This window comes from Martes martes (genome assembly GCF_963455335.1).
Source record: "Martes martes genome assembly, chromosome: 13".
Taxonomy (NCBI): domain Eukaryota; kingdom Metazoa; phylum Chordata; class Mammalia; order Carnivora; family Mustelidae; genus Martes; species Martes martes.
Genome location: NC_137901.1, coordinates 86,813,306 through 86,835,424, shown reverse-complemented (window position 1 = coordinate 86,835,424; position 22,119 = coordinate 86,813,306). Strand labels below are relative to the sequence as shown.

The window sequence follows — 22,119 nt, the reverse complement described above, 5'->3', positions numbered from 1 at the left end:
CACACCCAAGTTTCCCAGCTCTGTCTGAGCTGCCCGCCCGCCTGCCCCGTCGCCGTCGTCACGTCTCGGCCCCCTCCTGTCTCTGTCTGGGCCACGTGTGAGCAGCGTCCTGACTCGCCCCATCCGCCCTTGCTACCCCTGCACCTTCGGGCCTCAGTGTGCTCTGTATAGTGTCATTGTCTGTTACACCGATTAAAGAAGCAGGAAGGCTTCCTTCTGGGTCTCTTTACTGCACCAGCAAGCACAGAACACCGGCCGGGGATGGGGGTCCGAGACGGGGGCACAGCCTGTGCTGGAGCTAAAGCTGTGCCGGCGAGAGTACGTCTTTCCCAGTAAACAACGCCCACCACACTTGCCTTAATACAGACACGCTCACACAGCCTTACCCTGCCCTGGAACTCCTTCCAGCCCCTTCCTAGACACAAACTCCCGTTCACCCTCACAGCGACCCAGTGAGGTGGGTGCGGAAAGCCCCTGACAAGGCCACAGCTTGTCACCTGGGCCAGGACCCCCACCCCGGCCGCCTGGCCCCAGGACCAGCACCCTGAACAGGTGGCCTCTGCAGGATAAAGGGCACAGGACGCAGTCTGCCCCCCAGTCTGAGGGCATCGGGCTCAAGAGCCAAGTCTGGGTTTAGGATGCAGCGGGGGTGAGTGCAGCGTCTGGTCGAGGCAGGCGGATCTGGGGATGAGCAGGGCAGAGGTGGTCGGCGTGAGGGCACATCCCACCTTTCCCCAAAAACCCCTGGAGCCCTTGCTTTACTTCTGGAGGTTGGGTGGCAACATTCCCTCCCTTCAGCACAAAAACCAACATTAACAAAGTTTCCAACCAGGGAACATTTAATATTTGGGAAGTTATGCTCTTTCAGGAGATGGGGGAACTGATTAGGCCAGTGACCCTGTCCTTTACCCCCTGGATCTGAGAGGAGGCCGGGCCAGAGGCCAGTCCACAGGAGGAAAGACAAACACCCTGGTGCCCTCTCTGAAGCCAGCCTCCAGGCCAGGCCACCAAAATGAGCCAGCGGGGCCCTCAGGGCAGCAGCCCAGCTCGCATCTGGAAGGCCAGGCCATCCCCTCGGGTGGCTTGCTAGAGAAGAAAGCGCACAGAAGGGGACACATCAGAAACAGAGCTAGGCATGGACCCCGGGGAAAGGGGTGACACCAACCTTGTTGATCTCTCTGTGTCGTTCCTTAGTCACGATTTCCTCTAAGACCTCACCATCTCCCTTAATGAGCCTGGGGGAGGAGGGGAGAGGGGGCTGAGTCTCCAAGGCCAGAGCAACAGAACCAGACCCACCTGGCAAAGAGATGCCAGGCCTCAGGCCCCCACTCCCTTGAGCAGGGGGAGCCTAGGCACTCCCACTCCTCCCCCGCTCCCGCCCTTGGGACAGTGATAAAGGCAGCTGGGTAGGCTCTGCCATCAGACCGGCCAACCGGCTCTTTGAAGACACCGCTCAAGGCCCTTGCAACCCCGGCAACTGCTTGCTCTGGACGATAAAGAACAGCCTAGGGAGTCCCATAAATGAGTAACTACTCTCCTCCGGTCTCTGGCTTTTGAGCACAGCAGCCACCGGCCCTCGTCCTGAGTGTGCCGAGCGTGTGGCGCTGAGCTGCGCCAAGACTCCCCACCTGGTGCGTCCCGTCTCTGGGTCCACCACCTTCCGGATAATGCTCTGCCGAGCATCCCACTCCTCCTTGGTCATGGGCTTCATGGCCTGGATGCGGGACTTCTGTTCATCCGTCAGGACTGCAAGGGGAGATGGCAGGGAGTGGGCGGTTGGGTCTCAGGGAGGGGACCCTTCCCCTCCTGCACGCTGGACAGCAGCGTACCTGGGCCATCCTCTTCCTCCTCGGCCGATCTGTGCCACTGGTCCAGCGAGGGTCCCGGCAGAGCCTCGCCCTGCTGCAGCTTTGCCTTCTCTTTGCTTTTCTTCTTCAGCTTCTTCTTCCTTTTCTTCTTCTTCTTCTTCCTCTTCTTGTCCTTGTGCTTCCCCCGCTTCTTCCGGCCATCACTGGAGGAAGAGGAGGAGGACGAAGAGGAAGAAGAGCTAGAAGAACTGGAAGAAGAGGAGGAGGAGCTGGATCGTGGTCTCCTCCGGGCCTTGTGCTTGCTTCTCTCTGTGATGCAGGGAGAAGGTGAGGCTGGAAGGCCAGGAGGGGAAGAAGTAAACCTTTATCCCCTGGCTCTGGCCTGTGGCAGGCTTAGAGGGACGGAGGGGTGAGACCCTCCAGGCAGGGCCTTCCAGAGCAGGGATCAGCACTCTCTGGAGAGGCGCCTTCTGGGCTTCGCCCAGTCACCCAGTCACGGTCTGACCGGGAGCAGGGCAGCCAGCCCCCAGATCTCAGCTCCAGCTGCACAAAAAGCATCATTACGTGCTCCCTTCAATCCACACCCAATGAGCCGGCCCAGCCTCTGGAATCTGAGCGTCTTTCCCAGACATCCAGGTCCTGCGCTCTGCAAACCTCTGCGGCTCACTGCGATGTCCCCACAGCCACCCCGGGAAGCCCGCCCAGCTGCCTGCAGCTTCCTCCCTAAAGTTCCCACACCCCTTTCCCGTTCCCTCCGGTCCTCACCCTCCGCCCCAGAGGAGGTGTTGCTGGCCTTGTGGTCTTGGGATCTAGAAGCCGAGCAGCTCCGGGCAGCGTCCTTACTGCTCTTCTTCCTTCTCTTTTCCGACCCGCGGCCCCGGGACCGGCTTCGGCTCTTGGAGCGCTTGCGAGAGCTGACGTGAGCCATAGCGCCGCGGGCTGGAGGCGGGGAGACACGCTCGAACAGGGGCTCACACAGCCGCCCCCAAGACTGGGCTCGGAGGGCGGCTCTTCTCGGGGGCCCAGTGCCCATCACCACCCAGGGCAGGGACCGAGGGGGTCCGCGGCCACCGCACGATCCGCCCTCAGCCCCGGGACCCCAGACCCTGCGCAGACACCCGGAGCCTCGGCCCCTTTAAGGGCCCGCCCCCGCCCGGCCGCGCCACGCCTGCGCACGGCCGCCCCACGCCTGGACGCTAGGGCGCCCCTAGGAGCCGCTGCGGTCCTCAGCCGCCAGGTGCGTCCCGAATCCTTCCCCGCGCTCCTACCCTCCACCCCCGCGCCCTCCGCGGCCTCGCCGCCTTAGGGAAGGTCCCCGCAGCCGCTCTGTCCCCTCCTCAACCGCCCATCTGGCGGGACCGCCGGAGCCGCACCACGCCTTCGCGTGAGGAAGCGGCGGCGAGGGGACTTCCGGCCGGGGCAGTGCTCGGAGAGGCCGTCCGGCTGGGAAGCGAGACGCTGCCGCCTTTAGTCCTGAGGCCCGGGGTTCCGTTTCCAGGGCAGCCCAAGAAACGGAGGCTGGCTCTCCGACCTCCCGAAGAGGGCAGCTGGGGATCCCGGCTTCCGCCCCAGGCGCGTGCGAGGCCGTGCCTACTCCCCGGCCTCTGCCGCCGCCCTGTCCGGGTCTCCGACCGCCCTTCCTCGCGGCCGCAGCACCTCCAGCCTCCCCGGGGTGCCTGCCCACCTGTCCACCCCAGCAGGCTGTGAGACCCCTGGTCCTGGCCGCGTTCCCACCTAGTGACAGCGCCAGGGCGGGACCACCGCTGCCTGTGTCCGGAGTGGGCAGCTGACGCTCCGCTGCTGATTTTGCCAGTGTGGAACGGGGCCTGGTGTTCCAGATCCTCCCACCTTCCCAGGAAAGCCAGAGCTCTGGATTTCGAAACGGAAACCCCTGGTTTGCAAATGTACAACCCGAACCCGGCACAGCTGCGCTCTTCGCCCAGTTTGAGGGCTGCCTAGTTGCAAATGTCTCATCAGTAATGACAGCAAACACGGAGGACTGTTATAAAGTACTTTATGAACGTTAATTCATTTGACTCTCACAACAGCTTTAGGCGATAGATTCTTTCCAGGGGAGGAAACTGAGGCACAAAGAGGTGACGTGGCTGTCCCATGTCACGCTGTTGGAAGCGGCAGAATCAGAATTTGAGCCCAGGCAGTCTGGCTCCAGCACCTGCTCGTAACACCCCTCTGTGCTAAGCCCTCAGCACCAACTAGAAGTTGCTGTTGGTGGCTCTCCCACATCCCCGTCAGAGACAGATGTGCTCCACCCCAGCTGTGGTGTCTGCTGATTCACATCTGTGCTCTTCTCTGGGAGGTTCCCTTGGCCACGGGGAGCCACCCTGCCATGGAGATGGATGCCACTTCCCAACCCGCGCAGCCCATCCCCACCCTAACTGATGCAGGCCGCCGGCTGCTAGAGTCAGGCTCCAGAGAGCCCTCCATGGGATTGGGCCGAGGCTGGATGCCCTTTGAAACCACATCCTGGCCCAGCTCCTTCCTGCCCTGTCCTTCCCTCAACGCCCTTCTCCTGAAGGTACTCCTTCAACAAACCACCTGCCCAGGAATCCCCATCTCAGGCTCTGGCTCTGACAGACCTGACCCAAGCCAGCCTGTCTGCTGAAAGAATGACGCAGAAGCTTGTGTGTCCTTTCGAACCAAGAAGGGCCCGAGGGAGGCAGGGAGTTTATTCTTGTCCCGCCCAACCCAAGGAGGCAGAGCCCTCGCTGGCCGTGCTACCCCACCGCCGCCCCGCTCAAGTCAGCGTACACACATCCACGGTGGTGGGCTCCTCGCGGGTGAAGCCGTCGCCGAAGCCCTCGTCGTCCACCAGGTCGGGTTTGCGGCAGCACATGGGGCACAGGCGGTTGCGCACAGCAGAGGCCCGGAGCCAGACGACAAGGTTCCAGCGCTCGCCTGTGCCCAGTGGCCGGGCCCCATGCAGCTGGCCACCCCGGTGCAGGATGCCCTGGCCCACCACGTGCTCCACCTCCAGGGGTCTGGTCAGGGCTGACGGTGCCTGCAGAAAGCGGGGCTCAGGCCTGGGCACTTCCGGCTGCCCCAGGCCCTGCCCCGTGGGTCGGTCACACTCACCTGGAAGAGGCCCCCGAAGTACAAGGCGCCCCCGGTGAACGCCTTGCCAAGGGCCACGTTGAGGGTGAGCTCGGCGTTATCATAGTGGCAGCCGAGCTCCCGGTCCTGGCCTGGGGCGTATTTGACCACGAAGGCCCGGTGGCTGTCGAGCCAGCCCCCCCCACAGTCTGGGTACAGCAGGGCCATCAGCGGCTGCAGGAAGCGCTCCCGCAGTGGCGTCACCAGCGGCTCATCCAGGCCTAGCTCGTGCAGCAGCACCTGGGAGGGGGACCCTTTGGGTCAGCGGGGAAAGGGACGGGGCCTCACCTGGGGTTCCTGGGGGAGTCTCTTACCAAGGACAGTGTTATTTGCAGATACCAACTCCATAATAATCCTACCATGATCTCATTTTACAGATGGGGAGACCAAGACCCTAACAGGGCCCAACAGCTCTTCTCCAGCACCGCAGATACGGCCCCCCAGCACCCGCTGTCCCTGCCTCACCCACCCCATAATTGTTCATGGTGTTGGGTCTTCCCTTGGGCATGTCTGACTGCTCGAAGTGTTCCAGCTCCTCCAGCAGGGCCTGGCAGAACGCCGCCGTGAACACCGGCACCCGGTAGATACGCTTCTCCCCTGCGAAGGGAGGGACATGGTTGGCTGGGAGCTCCAGTGTGGGTCTGTGTCCTCTGGAGCTGTGTGAGCCTGCGCATGCCTCGTCATCTCCCTTGGCCTCAGTTTCCTCACCTGTACAATGGGGAGGACACGGGTACTCACCTCTCAGGGCTGTTGTGACCACTACGGACATACTGTGTGGGCGGCAGGGAGGCCTCTTCCTGGGCCCCCTCATTGGTCCCTGGAGCCTCTCCTCCTGCTCCCACAGGCACCCACACATCTAGCCTCTAGACTCTAATGTGAGTTCTGATGAGGCCCAGAGATGGGACGGGATTAGCCCTGTGACCCCCAGCAGGCCAGTGATGGAGCCAAGCGGGGATCACAGAGCCGTCTCAGGCTTTCTCTGGCCACCAACATTTGCACCCCATTGAAGTGCCTTTGGAGCCTCTGTTCCCCACACAGGAGGGGTGAGGGGCCCTGCTTCTTCTTGCTGGGCCCTGTTACAGAGAGGCCAAGCTGAGAAGAGAAATACAAATATTTCTGGGCAGATGGACCAGTGCCCTGGGGTGCCGTGTTCGTATGGCCCCCACACTTTCAGCCAGCTCACAGCCCAGCTGCCCGCCCCAGACAACCTGCACACAGTCTTCACTGTCAGGGAGTCAAGGGCAATGAGGAGGGGTCCCTCCAGTCTAGGAGGGATGGCTTCGTTCACATTCCACCCTGTGCCTCATAAGAGAGCACAAGCTTCATAAAGGGAGCAACACTGCACACCTGTCTCCCCAGGGTACTCTCAGACCTAGGAATAACAGTAACCATAAGATAAGGAAACCTTTCCTGAGCACTGTGTGCCTGGGCTGTTCAGCACATTACCTTGCTTAATCACACTTTAGGAGATGGGTATTACTAGCGCTTCCCATTTCACAGATGATGACACTGAGGCAGAAGGATTCAAGGAACTTGGAAGGGCTGGCATTTACTACTGGGTTTAGCCAGAGATCCCAGCAAGAGATCCAAAGGAGGAGAGATGGGGCATTTTTGAGGTTGGTTTGGCTTTGTGCCTCTGCTCAAGATCACAGCAGTTACCTGGCAGCCCCTCTCCCATAACTCCAGGTCATGCAGGTTCAAGAAATTTCATTCTCGTCCACTTCTCCAGGTCTAGGGATAGGAACTGTCTGCTTCCCAGAATGCTGTTAGCCCTGGGCTGGGGGGTTTGGGGTGGGTGCTTCACTGTCATGCACACCTGTCTTAGTTGTCCCTTTGTGAAGTTCCTCAGTCCCCAGCCCCTCAAACCGAGTATGCCAGCTGACTCACACCTGACACGGCCACTGAATATGTGCTGGGCAAGTGAGTAAGTGAATACTGACGCCCGGTCCCTGGCAGGTCAGTCCCACCAGCCCTTCTAGCTCCTGCTGGTTTGGATTTTGGAGGTAGACATGGTGAAGGGACCCCAGTGTCCCACCCCCCAGTCCTACTCCTACTAGGTGATGGGGCCAAGACCTCACCAGACACCGTCTCCAGCCGCTGAAGAAGGCCTTCGAAGTCTGCACCTGGTGACGTGCTGTACTCAGCTGCAGCCAAAAACTCGGGGGCCAGAGCCTCATCCTGGGGGCAGAACACACTAGCTGTGAGGCAGACAGGCCCCAGGCCGGGGAGCCTCCACCTCCTTCCAGAGACCTGGCCCTGCCGGGTACCTGCAGTGTGTGGTAGACATCAGGCCTCACTGGGTGGTAGGATTTCGAAATGAGGGCTTTCCTGGCAGCCGACTCCTGCCCCAGCCGCTGCCGTCGCTCCACCTCCTGCTCAAGCTGGGTGGCATAGGGCCCGGTTACCAAGATGGGGCCTCCCATCACCCCCCCACCCCAAGGTCGTTATACAGAGGAGGAAACTGAGGCTCAGGAAGGCCAGAGGAGGGCCTGGGTTGAGACCCAAGTCTGTCTACACACCTCACTCCCTCAGGGTGAACTGCAGGTGCCAAGGCGAGGAAGGAGACAGAAGATGCCAGCAGCTCTGGCACCCACCAAAGTGGGGGTGGGTGAAGAGAGGAAGAGGCCGGAGCCTGGCTGCCCTGGTGGGATCTCAGCTCCTCCTGCTGTGAAACCCTGGGCAAGTGTCTCCAGAGGGTGTGAGGCAGACAACTCGGCATTTTCCACTTTCTCTTTTTCTGGTGCCAGGCCCCGGGCGCTGCAGTGAGGGGGCATAGGAAGAGGGCAAGCCGAGGTCTAAGGAGCCCTGCAGGGACCGAGGGCTGGGAGGCCCCCTCGAACTGCTGGCCCAGTCTTTAGAGGAAGGGCAAGGCTGGCTGTGGAGGGGGCAGAGGCGGGCAGTTACCTCTCCTACCAGCTGCTGGAAGTCCTTGGGGCTGACACACCCGCGGCTGCGCAGGATCTGAGAGCAGAAAGTCCAGTGAGCAAGTCACCTAACGTCTCTGGGCCTCAGTTTCCCCTCGTGGAGATGGAGAGGAGAGCCCCGGCCCGACGGGGTCATTGTGAGGAGGACAATCGAGAAGCTCGCTCAACGGAGAGCGGGGCTCCCAGCTGCAGTTAGGAACCGCGCCGAGGGCCTCCCCGCGCCGGCCCCTGCCGGAAGCACTTTACAAGGACGCTCATTCATTCGTTGCTCACGACAGCCTCAGCGGGCGATACTGCTCTCCCCGCTGAAGGGGGAAACCGAGGCACCCAGATCGGAGCACCCGAGCCCAGCGAACGCCTGCCGCCCGCTTCTCCGCAGAGCCGGTGCAGGCCACTCACCGGACCGTAGTCCCGGCGCAGCTGCTGCTCGCCCCGGAAGCGCACGTGGAGCCCGTAGCGCGCCACGTACAGGTTCTCGGAGCAGAAGCAGGCGCAGCGGCAGAAGCGCCGCGGGGCCCCAGCCGTCGCCATGGCGAAGAGGCGCGCGCCGCCCCGCCCGCTTCCGTAGGAGCACTTCCGGCGCGCCCCCGGCGGGGCGGGGCTTGGCGGGGGAGGTGGCGGCAAGGGTGCGTTCCAAGTTCCCAAGTGCAGAAGAGAACGAAGACGCCGCTGCAGAAAACGGGGTGCGGCGGACACAGATGCTCCCAAGCCGGGGTGCGGTGGACGGGCTCGGCTGCGAGCGCGTGGTCTTCTCGTGTCGCCTCACAGCTTCCCCATCCACGGGAGGGGACTAGTCGCCCCACTTTACAGATAGGCAAGCCGAGTCACACCTCCACGGGCCGGGGACAAGTTGGGACTTGGAACCCCTCAAGACCTTTTGCTTAAATGCCGCTTCCCTCTTCTGCTCGGAGCTTTTGAAGAGGCAGCCAACGGCAGAAGGAGAGTTAGACGAGGCCTGGGGTCCGAGCGCTCCAACTAGCACAACTAGCCCGTTCTGTGCGTCTGAGCTCGGGTTTCGCATTCTTCCCGGGTCCCTGTCCGGCACTCCTCGAGCCTTCGCCACGGTCTCGGGATTCGCCGCCGAGGCCCCGGGCAGCGTCCCCGCGAAGACGCTCCGTCCGGCGTAACTTCCGGTGGCGGGGCCGAGGGATGGGCGTGTGGGCGGGGAGCAGGGTGTGTTCTGTAGGCGGCCACACCCCGCACCGCGCGGTCCGAGTTCTGCACAGCCGCAGTGTGAGATGAGTATGTTTCTTGTAGAGCGTGCACCCTTAGCTGAGGGGGACCCATCGTAGCTCCTACGTCTTTTACCCCGGGGATCCCCACCTTGGTCCGCCGTGCACCCTGCAGGCGCGGGTCTGCAAAGCCCCGGGAGGAAGCTTGGACCACAGCCCTGGTGCTAAGATGGGGAAACTAAGGCTCGGAATGGGGGATGAAGCCCCCTTCCCGACCCTAGATTTCCGTCCCTGGTCAGCGTGGTGCGAGGATGGGGGTGGGGAGGAAGACGCCAGCTCTTAGCCCAGATACGCAGGTGACCACAAATGGGAACTCCTGTTGGCCGATCTTCCACCGTCTCTCCTTGCATCCGTACAGCAAAGCTTTGAGCGAGGTACTGTTATGTCACACCATGTTACAGATGGGGAAACAGAGGCTCGGAGAGGGGCGGCGACCTGCCCCAGGGTTCACCACAACAGGGTTTCTCGGGATGGTTGGATTATGAGGGATTTCGGATTTCCTCTCTGTGCTTTTTGGGTTGTTTTTTTTTTTCTTAATGCTTTCCTTTCCCCCGGGATGTATGCACAGGTTTACACTCACATCCGCAGTGAGACACACACTCAAACACACCCTTACGTGCTCACACGCACTCACCATCATCACACGTGTGCTCATGCCATTGACACACTCACACCCAGTCATACACAGCACTTCACATACAGACGCAGCCGCACACTCATTCACACACGTGACACACTCGTGCACACCCTCACACACTGATCACCCACACTCACACATCCAGCACAGCCCCTGGTTCCTCCCAGCTCTGTGGCAAATTGGGCCCCGAGGCTAAAGTCCCAAGGCCCCAAAGGGAGATGGGAGACCCTCACATCCTGTGCGACCGTGCCAGGCCATCCTCTCCAGTTCATGGAGGCATCCACGAACATGTCCGGGGGTCCAAATCTCCCGCCAGCACCTTGAGGGGCTGGGAGGAGACTTCTGCTCTCAGGGCAAATTCTACACCAACAGCCTGATTGGTTTTCACCCTGGCTGGCCAGGGGCATCCTGAATGTGGGAGGTGAGCATGTGGAAGTGCGTTTTGAGTGACAGATAAGCTCCCTGCGCTTCTGTGCTCAGTCAAGGTGGGGAGACGGGAATAAGCCAGGAGACCAGTACACAATCAAGTTATTTTCATTCAGTCGTAAGTGCCGGGAAGACAAGCTAGGTGATGGGGTGGTGAGTGCCTGGAGGTGGCCGCTTTAGACCGAGAGCCGGAGAAAGCTTCCCAAAGAGTGACATTTCAGCTGAGCTCCAACCACTACAGCAAGATCTGGCAGGAAAGGGTTCGAGGCAGGGGAGTTAAAAGTGCAAAGCCCCTGCAGCGGGACGAGCTAGGCGTGCTTGATGAACAGCAGGGCCTACGAGAGGACGAGTCCTAGGGAATGAGGCCCGGGTGGTATTCCGGCCAAACCACTGGGCTTAGGAGACCACTGTTAACATTTTGGATTTTACTCTACACATGAAGGGAAGCGGCCCAATCCTCACAACAAACCATATGAGGTAGGAATTATCCGCATTTTGCAGAGGTGGAAAATGAAGGTCAGAGAGATTGAATAGCCCACCCAAAGTCAGATGCCTCACAAGTAGTAGAGTCTGGAATAGAACAGGAGTCTGTTTCTGTCTCCATCGGCGCCCCTTCTCCTCTGTGTTACTGAGCCACAGGGATCCTGGGACCCAGCCCAGGCCTCCTAAAGGTACCAGGCTTCCCCAAGGGGGAGAATGACCCTCAGGGGCTGCTTCCTTCTCAAGGACGCAGCTCCCCAGCCCAGAGCTGTGTGGTCTGAGAAGGTGTTTAAACTTTCATGGGTGTCTTGATTGCCCAGCGATAGTGAAGGGCCCTGCTCTCCAGGAAGGATCCATTTCCCCAGTTCTGTGTGCATTACCCCCAGAGGCCCGGGGCAGGCCTGGCACATGCATCCCCCACCCTCCCCCCACCAGTGCATACTGTTTCTCCCTTTGCAGTAGTTTGCAAGATGAGCATGTTCTGCTTATCCGTTTAGACCGGCCCTCCCAGTGGCTCCCTTCTCCTTGGAATCAGTGTCTCCACCCCTACCCTGCCCCAGTCTGGGTTCAATCACCAAACGGAACAACGGCAAGAATATTAATAGTAAATACTGGGTCCGTGTGTTCTCAACCAGCACTGATGTGTTTTTGTTGTGTGTGTGTGTGTGGGGGGGTATTACAGATTTTTTGAGATTTTTTTTTTTTAAGTAATCTCTATACTCAACGTGGGACTCGAACTCACAGCCTCGAGATCCAGGAGTTGCATGTTGTACCAACTGAGCCAGCCAGGCGGCGCCCCTGTGTGAGATATTATTAAACCTATTTTACAGATGAGGCTCCGTGAAGTATAGGGGCCTGTCCAGGGTCATAAACCTAGTGAGTGGCAGGACCAGAATTACAGCACACGCCCTTCTATCTGATTCCAGAGTGTATTGTGGGGGGAGGGGTGTGCATGTATGTGTACGTGAATATATGCCTGTTGCATGTGTAAATATTTCTACATATGTATCTATACACAGACTTGATTTTATATAGAGGACACTATTTAAAAAGGGCACATCTCAGGAGTACAGCTGGTGAATCTTTACAAACTAGACACACTCATGTAACCAGTATCCAGATCCCCCAAACAGAACATTCCAGCCCCCACCATGTCCCTGCTCAGCCACTACCCACCTCCCAAGGCTAATCACTACCTGGACTCCTAAGAGCCAAGATTAGTCTTGCCTGTTGTTGAATTTGATACAGATAAAATCAGATACTGTGTATTATTTTGCATACTGCTTCTTTCACTCAGCATTCTGTTGGTGAGATTCATGGCCGTTGTCCTGTGTAGTGGCAGCTCTGTGCTTTTTCGTGGCTGCCTAGTGTTCCACCGGATGACCACTCCATCCCCTGAGCCATTCTGCCGATGAAGGCCACTTGTATTGTTTCCAGTTTGGAGATGTCATGAATGAGGCTGTTAGGAACACTGTAATTTATTTACTGCAGTAAAATACACATAACATAAAACCATTTTAACCATTTAAAAAACAGACTTAACTTTTTTTTTTTAAGATTTTATTTATTTATTTGACACAGAGAGAGAGATCACAACTAGGCAGAGAGGCAGGCAGAGAGAGAGGGAGAAACAGGCTCCCTGCTGAGCAGAGAGCCCGATGCGGGGCTCGATCCCAGGACCCAGAGATCATGACCTGGGCTGAAGGCAGAGGCTTAACCCACTGAGCCACCCAGGCGCCCCCAGACTTAACTTTTTTAAAAGATTTTATTTATTTGGGGGCACCTGGGTGGCTCAGTCATTGGGTGTCTACCTTCACCTCGGGTCATGGTCCCAGTGTCCTGGGATCAAGCCCCATATCAGCTCCCTGCTCAGCAAGGAGCCTGCTTCTCCCTCTCCGACTCCCCCGCTTGTGTTCCCTCTCTCACTCTCTCTGTAATAAATAAATAAAATCTTTTTAAGAAAAGATTTTATTGGGGTGCCTGTGTGGCTCAGTGGGTTAAAGCCTCTGCCTTCGGCTCAGGTCATGATCCTAGGGTCCTAGGATCGAGCCCCGCATCGGGCTCTCTGCTCAGCAGGGAGCTTGCTTCCCGCCCCTTCACTGCCTGCCTCTCTGCCTACTTGTGATCTCTGTCTGTCAAATGAATAAATAAATAATCTTTTTTAAAAAAGATTTTATTTATTTGATAGGGAGAGAGAGCGGCAGAAGCAGGCTCCCCACTGAGCAAGGAGCCTAATGCGGGGCTCAATCCCAGGACCCTGGAATCATGACCTGAGCCAAAGGCAGACGCCTAACTGAGCCACCCAGGTGCCCCTAGACTTTACTGTTTAGAGCAGTTTGAGGTTCACAGCAAAACTGAGTGGAAAGTACACAGATTGATCCTATGCCTCACCCCCACCCCCACTGTCAACATCCCTTCCCAGAGTGGTACATCTGTTATAATCCATTCCTTCACATCCACACATTATTACCCAGTTTACACTAGGCTTCACTCTTGGAGTCGTATATTCTGTGGTTTTTTACAACGTAGAATGACACATTTCTACCATCATGGTCTCATACAGAATAGTTTCACTGCCTCAACATCCTCTGCACCCCCTCTGTTCATCCCTCCCCCATCCCTAACCCCCGCAACCACGGATCCTTTTACCACCTTCATGGTTTTGTCTTTTCCAGATGTCATATAATCAGTATCATCCCATAGCCTTTTCAGATTGGCTTTTTTCACTTAGTAATTGACATTTACGTTTCCTCCTTGTCTTTCAGTGGCTTGATCACTGAATAATAGTATATTGTCTGGATGGACCACATATAAGTAAGTGGCACTTACCACTAAATGAAATGATTTTATGTATTTACCTGTTGGTTTCCTGTCTCCCCTACTCTGCAAAAGATGGGGTTCTTCCTTTTTTAAAAAAGATTTTTTAAATTTATTTGACAGAGATCAACTACAGTGGATCCATCCACCTACTAAAGGGCATCTTGCCTGCTTCCAAGTTTCAGCAATTATGAATAAAAGCTTCGATAAACATCAGCTTGCAGGCTTTTATGTGGACATCAGTTTTCCGCTCATTTGGGTAAATACCAAGGGACGTGATTGCTGAATCATACAGTAAAAGTATGTTTAGTTTTTTTTTTTTTTAAGATTTTATTTATTTATTTGTCAGAGAGATACAGTACAGGCGGGCAGAGGCAGAGGGAGAAGCAGGCCCCCTGTGGAACAAGAAGCCCAATGTGGGACTCGATCCCAGGAGGAACGCTGGGATCATGACCTGAGCCGAAGGCAGCCGCTTAACCGACTGAGCCACCCCGGCGCCCGTATGTTTAGTTTTATAAGAAGCCACCAAATCCTTCAAAAGTAACTATACTGTTTGCATTCCTACCAGCAGTGCGTGAGAGTTTCTGTTGCTACTCATCTTCCCCAGCATTTGGTGCTGTCGGTGTTTCGGATCTTAGCAATTCTATGAGGTCGGTAATGGTATCACGTTGTTTTCATTTGCAATTTCCTAATGACATGATGTGGAGCATCATTTCATATGTTTTTTCATCACCTGTATATCTCGTTTGGTGAGGTGTCTGTTCAGGTCTTTGCCTCTTTTTTAAAATTGGGCTTTTGTTGTTGTTGTTGAGTTTTAAGTGTTTTTGTATATTTTGGATAACAGACTTTATTAGATATATGTTTTTGTGGATATTTTCACCCAGTCTGTGGTTTGTCGTCTCATTCTCTTGACCGTATATTTGCAGAGCAGTTTTTAGTTGTCATGATGTTCAGCCTATCAATTCTTTCATGAATCATGCCTTTGAGGTCGCACCCAAAATTGTCTTCATACAGGGCTCCTGGGTGGCTCAGTGAGTTAAAGCCTCTACCTTCGGCTCAGGTCATGATCTCAGGGTCCTGGATCGAGCCCTGTGTCAGGCTCTCTGCTCGGCAGGGAGCCTGCTTCCCCCTCTCTCTCTGCCTACTTGTGATCTGTCTCTCTGTCAAATAAATAAATAAAATTAAAAAAAAAATCATCTTCATAGCCAAGAAAAATCCAGATTTTTTTCCCTATCCTCTTAGAGTTTTATAGTTTTGCATTTTATATTTAGGTCTGTGGTCCATTTTGTGTTAATTTTTGTGAAAGGTGTGAGGTCTGAGTCTAGATTTTTTTTTTTTTACATATGGATGTCTAGTTTTTCCAATACCATTTGTTGACAAGATTGTGTTTGTTCCTTTGTACTGCCTTTGCTCCTCTGTCAGAGATCAGTTGACTGTATTTACATGGGTCTATTTTTGGACTCTCTATACTGTTCCATTGATCTGTGTGTCTATTCTCTCATCAAAACCACACTGACTTGATTACTGTAGCTTCATAGTAAGTCTGGAAGTCAGGCAGCGTCAGTCCTCCAACATTGTTTTCCTCCTTCAGTACTGTGTCGGCTGTTACCACTCAGCAAAAATGATGGAGCCTGGATCTGGACCCAGCTCTGAGTCACTCTGACTTTTGGCTAGCCCATCCAGGATACTTTCTTCATGTACAATCATATATTTGCTTTTTGTGTTGGCATGAACGTTAGCCTGCTCCAACTTTATTCTGTCCCTTGGTTTTACCCAATCCATTTAGGAGATCATTCCATACCTTTACGTAGCTTCTGTATGCAGACACACACAAACATATGTTGCTTTTTCCCTGCCGCACTGTTCTGTTAAGCCCGGCTCTGTAATGATTTGGCCAGTTCCCTATGGAAGGGTATTAAGGGTATTTTCAGAGTTTTGCTACTACAGTAACTATCTGCAAACTAGGATCTTTGGTCCCCTCGACCAGTCTTATCTATAGAAGAAATTCCTACTGGGTCAAAAAAAAAAATGCTTTTTAAAATCTGAACTTTGCCAAATTCTCCTTGAAGGAAGCTGTCCCATGTGAGTGGCAGAGGCTGTTTTAAATTCGGAGTGCTTTAAGCCTTTGACTGAAGGATGGAGAGGTGAGGGGATATGTTGCCCCACCTGCAAACCCCTCTGGGTCTTGACCTACTTTCCCAGGTTCTTGGTTCAGGCCACACTGTTTGCCCAGAAGCCTGCTCACCTTGCACCTTTCCCAGAGAGCCCTTCCCAGCTTGAGTGGCCCTGTGTCACTTTCCATGGCTGCACCCAGTTTTATTCCTTTATGGCACTTACCACTAAATGAAATGATCTTATGTACTTACCTGTTGGTTTCCTGTCTCCCCTACTCTGCAAAGGATGGGGTTTTTCCTTTTTTCTTTTTAAAAATATTTTATTTAATTTATTTGACAGAGAGAGAGATGGGGGGGGACACAAGCAGGGTTCCCCGTGAGCAGGGAGCCCGACACAGGGCTTGATCCCAGGACCCTGGCACCACGACCTGAGCAGAAGGCAGGCGCCCCAGGGGGGTTTCCTTTTTTCACACTCAGCTATATTCCTAGCACGCTGCCCCTAGCAATCCCTCAGTGGGTATTGCTGCTTCCCCTCTCTCAATCCCTACAATCCTGCTCTATTTTCTCTCTAAAGTGTCTTCCCTTCCAACCAGATGTATCGTAGGTTTTGCCTGCCTCCCTCACTAGAGTGCCAGCTCCAGCGGAGCCCGGATTCTGTTCGTTCACTGTTGCATCTCAACAGATTAGGATGGCACATGGCACGTAGTAGGCGCTGCACAAATATTTGTTGGAAGAAAGAAAAGAGAGGACGACAAAGAGGAAGGAAGGAAGAAGGAAGGGGGGAAATGAAGGAAGGTAAAAAGCAAAGATCATAACTCCCACATGGGCTGGCAGGTTGTCCCTCCAGAGGAAAAGACCCAGTAAACAGCTAGCGCCCCCACCAGGTTGGGCCTGGGGCCTCCAGACCTGGAGCGCAGAGCGGGAGGGCCCGGCTAGGCGGGAGGGGGCGGGGCTCGTCGCAGGTGGTGGGGAGGGGGAGGGCTTGCTTTGGCCCCGCCCCCAGAGGCCCCGCCCCGTCCGGGAGCCCCGCCCCACCCGTCAGCTGGCCCGGGCGCCCGCCCCGCTCTGCTCCGACCTTGCAGCGGCGCAGCCCGGGTGGGAGGAGGGGAGGAGCGGCGGGAGGAGCGGAGCGAGTGCAGCGCCGGGCGCAGTCTCCAATGAGCCGCGCGGAACCTGCGCCCCTGACGACCCGAGCCCCCCGCGCCCTTTCCCTACGGCTCACCTGGTGCCAGGTAAGGTAACAGGTAAGAGCGCGGCGCCCGGGCCCCTCGAACACGTCGTTCTCAGGCCGAGGTGCCAAACCGGACACAGGCTGGGGGCGTCTGGGGCCCCCCGCCTCCGAGGTGGAGTGGGCAGCACCGTTGGAGGTGGCAGCCTTCTGGGAGCCTTCTCGCCCCCGCCCCTGTCCCCAGGCGTCCTCAGCTGCAGGTCCCAGCCCCCCATCCCTGCAGCAGCATCCTTTCCACGCCCGCAGGACGAATGTTGCTTGCTTTTTTTTTAACTCCTCACGCGCCGCTGCCTCTTGGAAGATGGTGGGGGTGGCTTTTGGGGAGGATCCTGCGATGGCTGTTCTCCCCCCAGGATCGGAATGGTGCGACTTCCTGTGGCTCCCCACGTTCTACAGCGGGCGCCTGCCCACGGGTCCTGAGCACCCTGGCTGTGGCGGAAGCCGGGCGGGCCCGACCTGGGCCTGCCGGATCTTGGCAAACCTTACCCCTCAGTTTCCCCCGCTGGTCAGTGGGCTGACGTTCCACACGCATTCACCCTGGCAGTAGGCCTGTGGGTTCCCAGGGGCTCCTCCCTTATTTCTGGATCTGTGTTAAAACAGGATGCCGACTTCCCCCACCTGATGTCATTAAAGACAGCTTTAAGCTGGTCTGACAGGATTCACTGTCCTGCCCTCTGCCCCACCCCCTGGAGACAGGCTGGCCTCCATCCCTGCTTCCGGGGGCAGGTGGCAGGTGACCAGAGGAGGGTTGCAGAAAGGCCACCGTAGCTCCCCAGCCACGAGTTACCTGAAACAACTTTCCCAAGTCTCTGAGAGAGGTCAAGTCTCAGCATGAGATGCAGTGGGCTGAGCAAGGCTGGAGTCAGGATGGCACAAAGTGGACCCAGCCCCGTCCTGGCACTGCATCCAGAACACCCTCCCCCAGCCCCGTGACACGACCCTCCGTTAGCCAGTGTGCTGAGCAGTGAATGGGCCTTTCCGCTGCTGTGTGATGACCGTATGGGGTGAAAAGTTAGGAGTGGACCAAGCCGCTTGGACCACCTAGGTCCGTGAGTAGCCTGGGCACGTGCCGTCCAGAAAGTCCAGTGTTGGGTTTCAGTCCTGCCTTTGCCTGTTCTCTGCATGCCACTTATCTTCTCCAGGACTCTGTCTCCCCATCTCTAAAGTGGGGGTGATCATGCGAGGACTTCCCACAATAGTGGCGAGGATGAACTCGAATGGGAGATGCTGGGCACTTAGCCCATTGTTTGGCAGTGAGTAGCACGCCGTAAACAGTAGCTGTTACGGTTGTAATAATAGTTGTCATTTATTATCTCCTGTGTGTTGCACTTTCCTTCTGTGCAGCTGAGAGCGGTAGGTGCTCTGACCACCATTTCTACTGAGACTAAAAGCCTTTGGCAGGACCCCCTATGGGGATGGGGTCATTTGCTAACCCTGTGCCATTCCTTAGCATCTGGGGGCAAGCGAAGTTGCCCCTGTCTTCCCCAGGCTTTGTCACATCCTGGGCAGTGCCTGCTCTGGCCTCTGGCCACCACCTTGTCCTTGTCCCTCGGGCCAGTCTCGTCACCCATGTGCTCACACTTTGCCCTCCAGCTCCACCTGGCTGAGCTCGGCTGCATCCTCCAGATAACGGAAGCTGGAGAGCGGGGCTGGGCCTCCAAGCAGCCCGATAGTCCTCACTCTCCCCTCCTCACAGTCTTGCCTGGTGGTCTGGTCCCTTTCACCCTCCTGCTCAGTAACTTTAAAAATAACAGAGTAGCCTGTCCCCACCGAGGGCTGTAACCCGACCCGAGTTGGATTCTGCTCCATCAGAGCCTGGAGTACAAGGACTCAGCACTTGGGAGTATGAGGCCTTGGTGCTATAGCTGCTCTGTCCTCAGCTTGCTGGGTGACTCTAGACAGGCTTCACCCCCTGCTTCCCTGTGCCTCAGTTTCCCCATCCATACAATGTGATTCAGATAGTCTGTGATGCTGGAGTGTGAAACTTTGCTTATTCTGGTGAAGGTAGACAGCTGGGGTCCTCGTGTTGATGGCTGTCAAATGGGGTTGACGTCACCCCAAGTGGAGGGGTGTTGGGAAGGAACTCCCCCAGGGACTGGGAGTGGGAGCAGGAAGAGTAGGCCAAGTCCCTCAGCTGGTCTCGGGCAGATCTGCCTCTTGTTCTACTTCTGAACCCCAGCTCCCTTCCAGGGCCAAAGGACTCCTTGTGCCCACCAAGAGGTGAGCAACAGCCAAGGTGGCTGGCAGGGCCTGGGTAGCAGGCGGTGGCTTGGCCCGGAGGCCTGATGGGGCACTGGGCCAGGAGCATCCCTCCCTGGGCTCCGACTCACGCTCACCCACTCACTGGCTTCCCAAGGCCTCTGCATTGCAGCAGACGGAAGCCTTTGCTGGCAGCCCAGCTGGGGCTCGGGGTGGAGCAGGGACCTGGGCAGGGGGTGTCTGTTCCCACCAGCCCTTGCCCTGCTCCCTCCCCTGCCCCTGGTCCCATTCAGCCCTGGCTTTCCTTGGAGCCCCAGCTGCTGACAGGGGATCCTTCTCTGGCACTGACTTGTCTACCTGGAAGTGCCAGGCTCTAGGTGAGGCCCAGGCTCAGGGGCTATTTCGCCCCTGGGTCCTTTCTGCATCTCAGACTCCACCGCCCCCAGCGTTATCGGGGGTCTTGCCTACCCCTGGAGAGGCTGTTTGAAGCATTAGGGCTTTGGAGCTGAGAGCATAGACTTCTGAACTCCACAGCCTGGGTTCACATCCCAGCTGTGCCACTTCCTAGCTGTGTGATCTGGGACAGCTCACTTAACCTCTCTGTGCCTCAGTCTTCTTGACTGTAAAATGGAGATAATAATAGACTCTACCTCACAGGGTTCTTGTGAAGATTCATGTATTTAAATCACATTCATGCATTCAAATCCTTAGACAAACACTCCCTATCAGCGCTTGAATTGACAAGTGTTTTAGCTTCATAGTTTAGAGCCCAGATTCTGGAGCGAGATAGGTCTGGGTTCAAATCCCAGCTCTGCTACTCCCCAGCTGTGTGATCTTGTGCAAGTTCATGACTTCTCTGGGCTTCAATTTCTCCATCTGCTAAATGGGGTTGAGGATAGTACAAACCTCACAAGTAGTTTCAAGGATTAAATAAGCAAACACATATAGTGGCATGGCCTGTATAAAAGGGACTTTTATACAGTGAGTGGGTGAGCGTGAGTCGGAGCCCAGGGAGGGATGCTCCTGGCCCAGTGCCCCATCAGGCCTCCTGGGCCTGGGGCTTCTGGCTGGCTTACTCAGTAGAGCATGTGATTCTTGATCTCAGGGTCATGAGTTCAAGCCCCATGTTGGGCATGGAGCCTACTTAAAATATAAGATAGAGTTAAATGCTATTTAGAAAAAAAATTTTTTTTTAATTCTATAAGGGACACCTGGGTGGCTCAGTCGGTTAAGCTGCTCCCTTCGGCTCAGGTCATGATCCCAGGGTCCTGGGACCGAGTCCCCCATCAAGCTCCTTGTCCAGCAGGGAGCCTGCTTCTGTCTCTGCCTCTGCCTGCCACTCTGCCTGCTTGTGCTCTCTCTGACAAATAAATAAATAAAATCTTTTAAAAATAAATAAATAAAAGTAAAAATTCTATAAAAGACCAGGCCCAGAGGAAGGGCTATGTTACATAACTGTTTGCTTATACTTACTAGGCACCTGCTCTGCTGTACAGAGTTTGAGAGTTAGGTGCTGGGATCCTCTACATACTAGCCCAAGTCCTGCCTTGGGCCTTTGTTGGCAGAGTGATATGGGGCACATGCTTTTGCCTCTCTGTGCCTCAGTTTCCCCCAACTACATATGGGAATGTGGAAGCAACTGCCTCATGGGGTTTGTGGGGTTTCTGTCACTCCAGAACATGAGCCACTAGCCTTTGGGCACCAGAGCTGTAGGGGAAAGCGTCTCTCTAGCTGACCCCCATGCCAGTCACTACTCAGAGTGACCCCTGCTGGCGTTCCATGCCTTTCCTTTCCACTTGGGGACTCCAGAACTTAGCCCATTTTGCAGATCGGATGACAAATACCCCAGGAAGAAAAGGAATGGGCCCAAGTCAAGAGGTAGCACTCAGAGGCACACCCCTAGCCCAGTCCCCATCCTGCCCTGGATAGGTCCCACTTCCAAACACTGCCCTCAGGCCCACATCCTGCCGTGTCCCTGCAGCTCCTGGGGTCTCCTAGGCACCCCCAAAGGGCCCAATGTCGGGGGGGTTGCTTTGGACAAAGCAGACATCAAACTCCAGAAAGACAATAGGGCCTAGGTCAGGGGGTAAAGGGCAACCTGGGCTGAAGGAAAATATTCTGGAAACTTCCAGGCAGATGTGAAAGTCCCTGGGTTGCTCTAGGGCCTGTGGCCAATCACCCCCTCCCCCCGACTTCTTGGTCTAAGGCCGGAGTTGGGGAGAACAGGAAACAAACATTTACTATGCACCCACTGTATACAGTGGTAACAATCAGCAGCAATGAGTATGTGCCAGGCATTGTGCCCAGAGCAAATGTTCATGCACCGAACCTCATGCTGTTTTAAAAATGAGGAAATGGGGGGCACCTGGGTGGCTCAGTGGGTTAAAGCCTCTGCCTTCAGCTCGGGTCATGATCCCAGAGTCCTGGGATCGAGCCCCACGTCGGGCTCTCTGCTCAGCAGGGAGCCTGCTTCCTCCTCTCTCTGCCTGCCTCTCTGCCTACTTGTGATCTCTGTCTGTCAAATAAATAAATAAAATCTTAAAAAAAAATTTTAAAAAAATGAGGAAATGGGTTCAGAGAAATTAGTAGTAGTGTGATAGTAGTAATGTATAGTATTACTAGTAATGCGCTAGTAATGTATAATAGTACTAGTACTCATACTAGTTACAAGTAGTAGAAGCAGCACTCTTTGCTTATCTCAGTTGCATCCAGATGCCGTCACCCTCACCTCCCTGACCCTGTGGGATCCCTCAAGCACATCAGCACCCTCAGGTGCCTCAGGGTCGTGCACTGTCTTTTCCACCCGCAGATGCTTCCCCCAGATGTCCGCGTGTCGGGCTCCCTAACCTCTTTTCAGTCTTGCTCAAGTGTGACCTTCACAGTAAGGTCTTTCCTGGACCCCCTATTTACAACTGTTCTCCCCTCCCCATCGCACCCCCCATCCCCTGCACCCCATTCCTCCCCCCAACCCCAGCCCTTAGCTCTTATCACACCGTATCATTTACTTATTGTGTTGGTCTGTCTCTGACGTGGGTGGGTCATCTCCACAAAATCAGGGATCTTTGTGTTTGTTCACTGTTAAATCCCAACACGCAGAACAGAGTCTGGCCCACCCAATACCCACTGGTTCTCAGGAAACACTC

At 55.8% G+C, this 22,119-nt stretch overlaps 3 protein-coding genes across 11 annotated transcripts in view; 1 reads left to right on the top strand and 2 right to left on the bottom strand.

The window, feature by feature from the left end:
- Positions 1 to 817: 817 nt before the first annotated feature.
- On the bottom strand, positions 818 to 3,629 carry ARL6IP4 (ARF like GTPase 6 interacting protein 4). 8 transcript variants are annotated; one of them, XM_080821359.1, is made up of 6 exons: positions 3,543 to 3,629; positions 2,574 to 2,747; positions 1,830 to 2,141; positions 1,629 to 1,746; positions 1,166 to 1,235; positions 818 to 1,086 (listed from the first exon to the last, which is right to left on the bottom strand). In XM_080821359.1, the coding sequence occupies exons 2-6, from the start codon at positions 2,734 to 2,736 to the stop codon at positions 1,030 to 1,032; spliced, it is 720 nt and encodes a 239-aa protein (XP_080677485.1). In that variant the 5' UTR covers positions 2,737 to 2,747; positions 3,543 to 3,629; the 3' UTR covers positions 818 to 1,029. The 8 variants fall into 8 exon arrangements, with proteins under 8 accessions (XP_080677485.1, XP_080677484.1, XP_080677481.1 ...); XM_080821358.1 differs by having other exon boundaries at positions 3,493 to 3,615; XM_080821362.1 differs by having other exon boundaries at positions 823 to 1,086; positions 1,830 to 2,117; positions 3,543 to 3,619.
- Positions 3,630 to 3,805: 176 nt separating this feature from the next.
- Positions 3,806 to 8,968, bottom strand: OGFOD2 (2-oxoglutarate and iron dependent oxygenase domain containing 2). 2 transcript variants are annotated; one of them, XM_080821341.1, is made up of 7 exons: positions 8,243 to 8,968; positions 7,824 to 7,880; positions 7,187 to 7,300; positions 6,998 to 7,097; positions 5,389 to 5,516; positions 4,902 to 5,159; positions 3,806 to 4,827 (listed from the first exon to the last, which is right to left on the bottom strand). In XM_080821341.1, exons 1-7 carry the CDS (start codon positions 8,372 to 8,374, stop codon positions 4,564 to 4,566), a joined length of 1,053 nt encoding a protein of 350 aa, XP_080677467.1. In that variant the 5' UTR covers positions 8,375 to 8,968; the 3' UTR covers positions 3,806 to 4,563. The 2 variants fall into 2 exon arrangements, with proteins under 2 accessions (XP_080677467.1, XP_080677468.1); XM_080821342.1 differs by lacking the exons at positions 7,824 to 7,880; positions 8,243 to 8,968 and adding an exon at positions 7,439 to 7,676.
- A 7,680-nt stretch (positions 8,969 to 16,648) lies between these two features.
- Positions 16,649 to 22,119, top strand: part of ABCB9 (ATP binding cassette subfamily B member 9) — a 28,039-nt gene continuing 22,568 nt past the window's right edge. The window contains exon 1 of the mRNA XM_080822232.1: positions 16,649 to 16,781. The gene's annotated coding sequence lies outside the window, so the exon portion shown is untranslated. The remainder of the gene's footprint in view (positions 16,782 to 22,119) is intronic.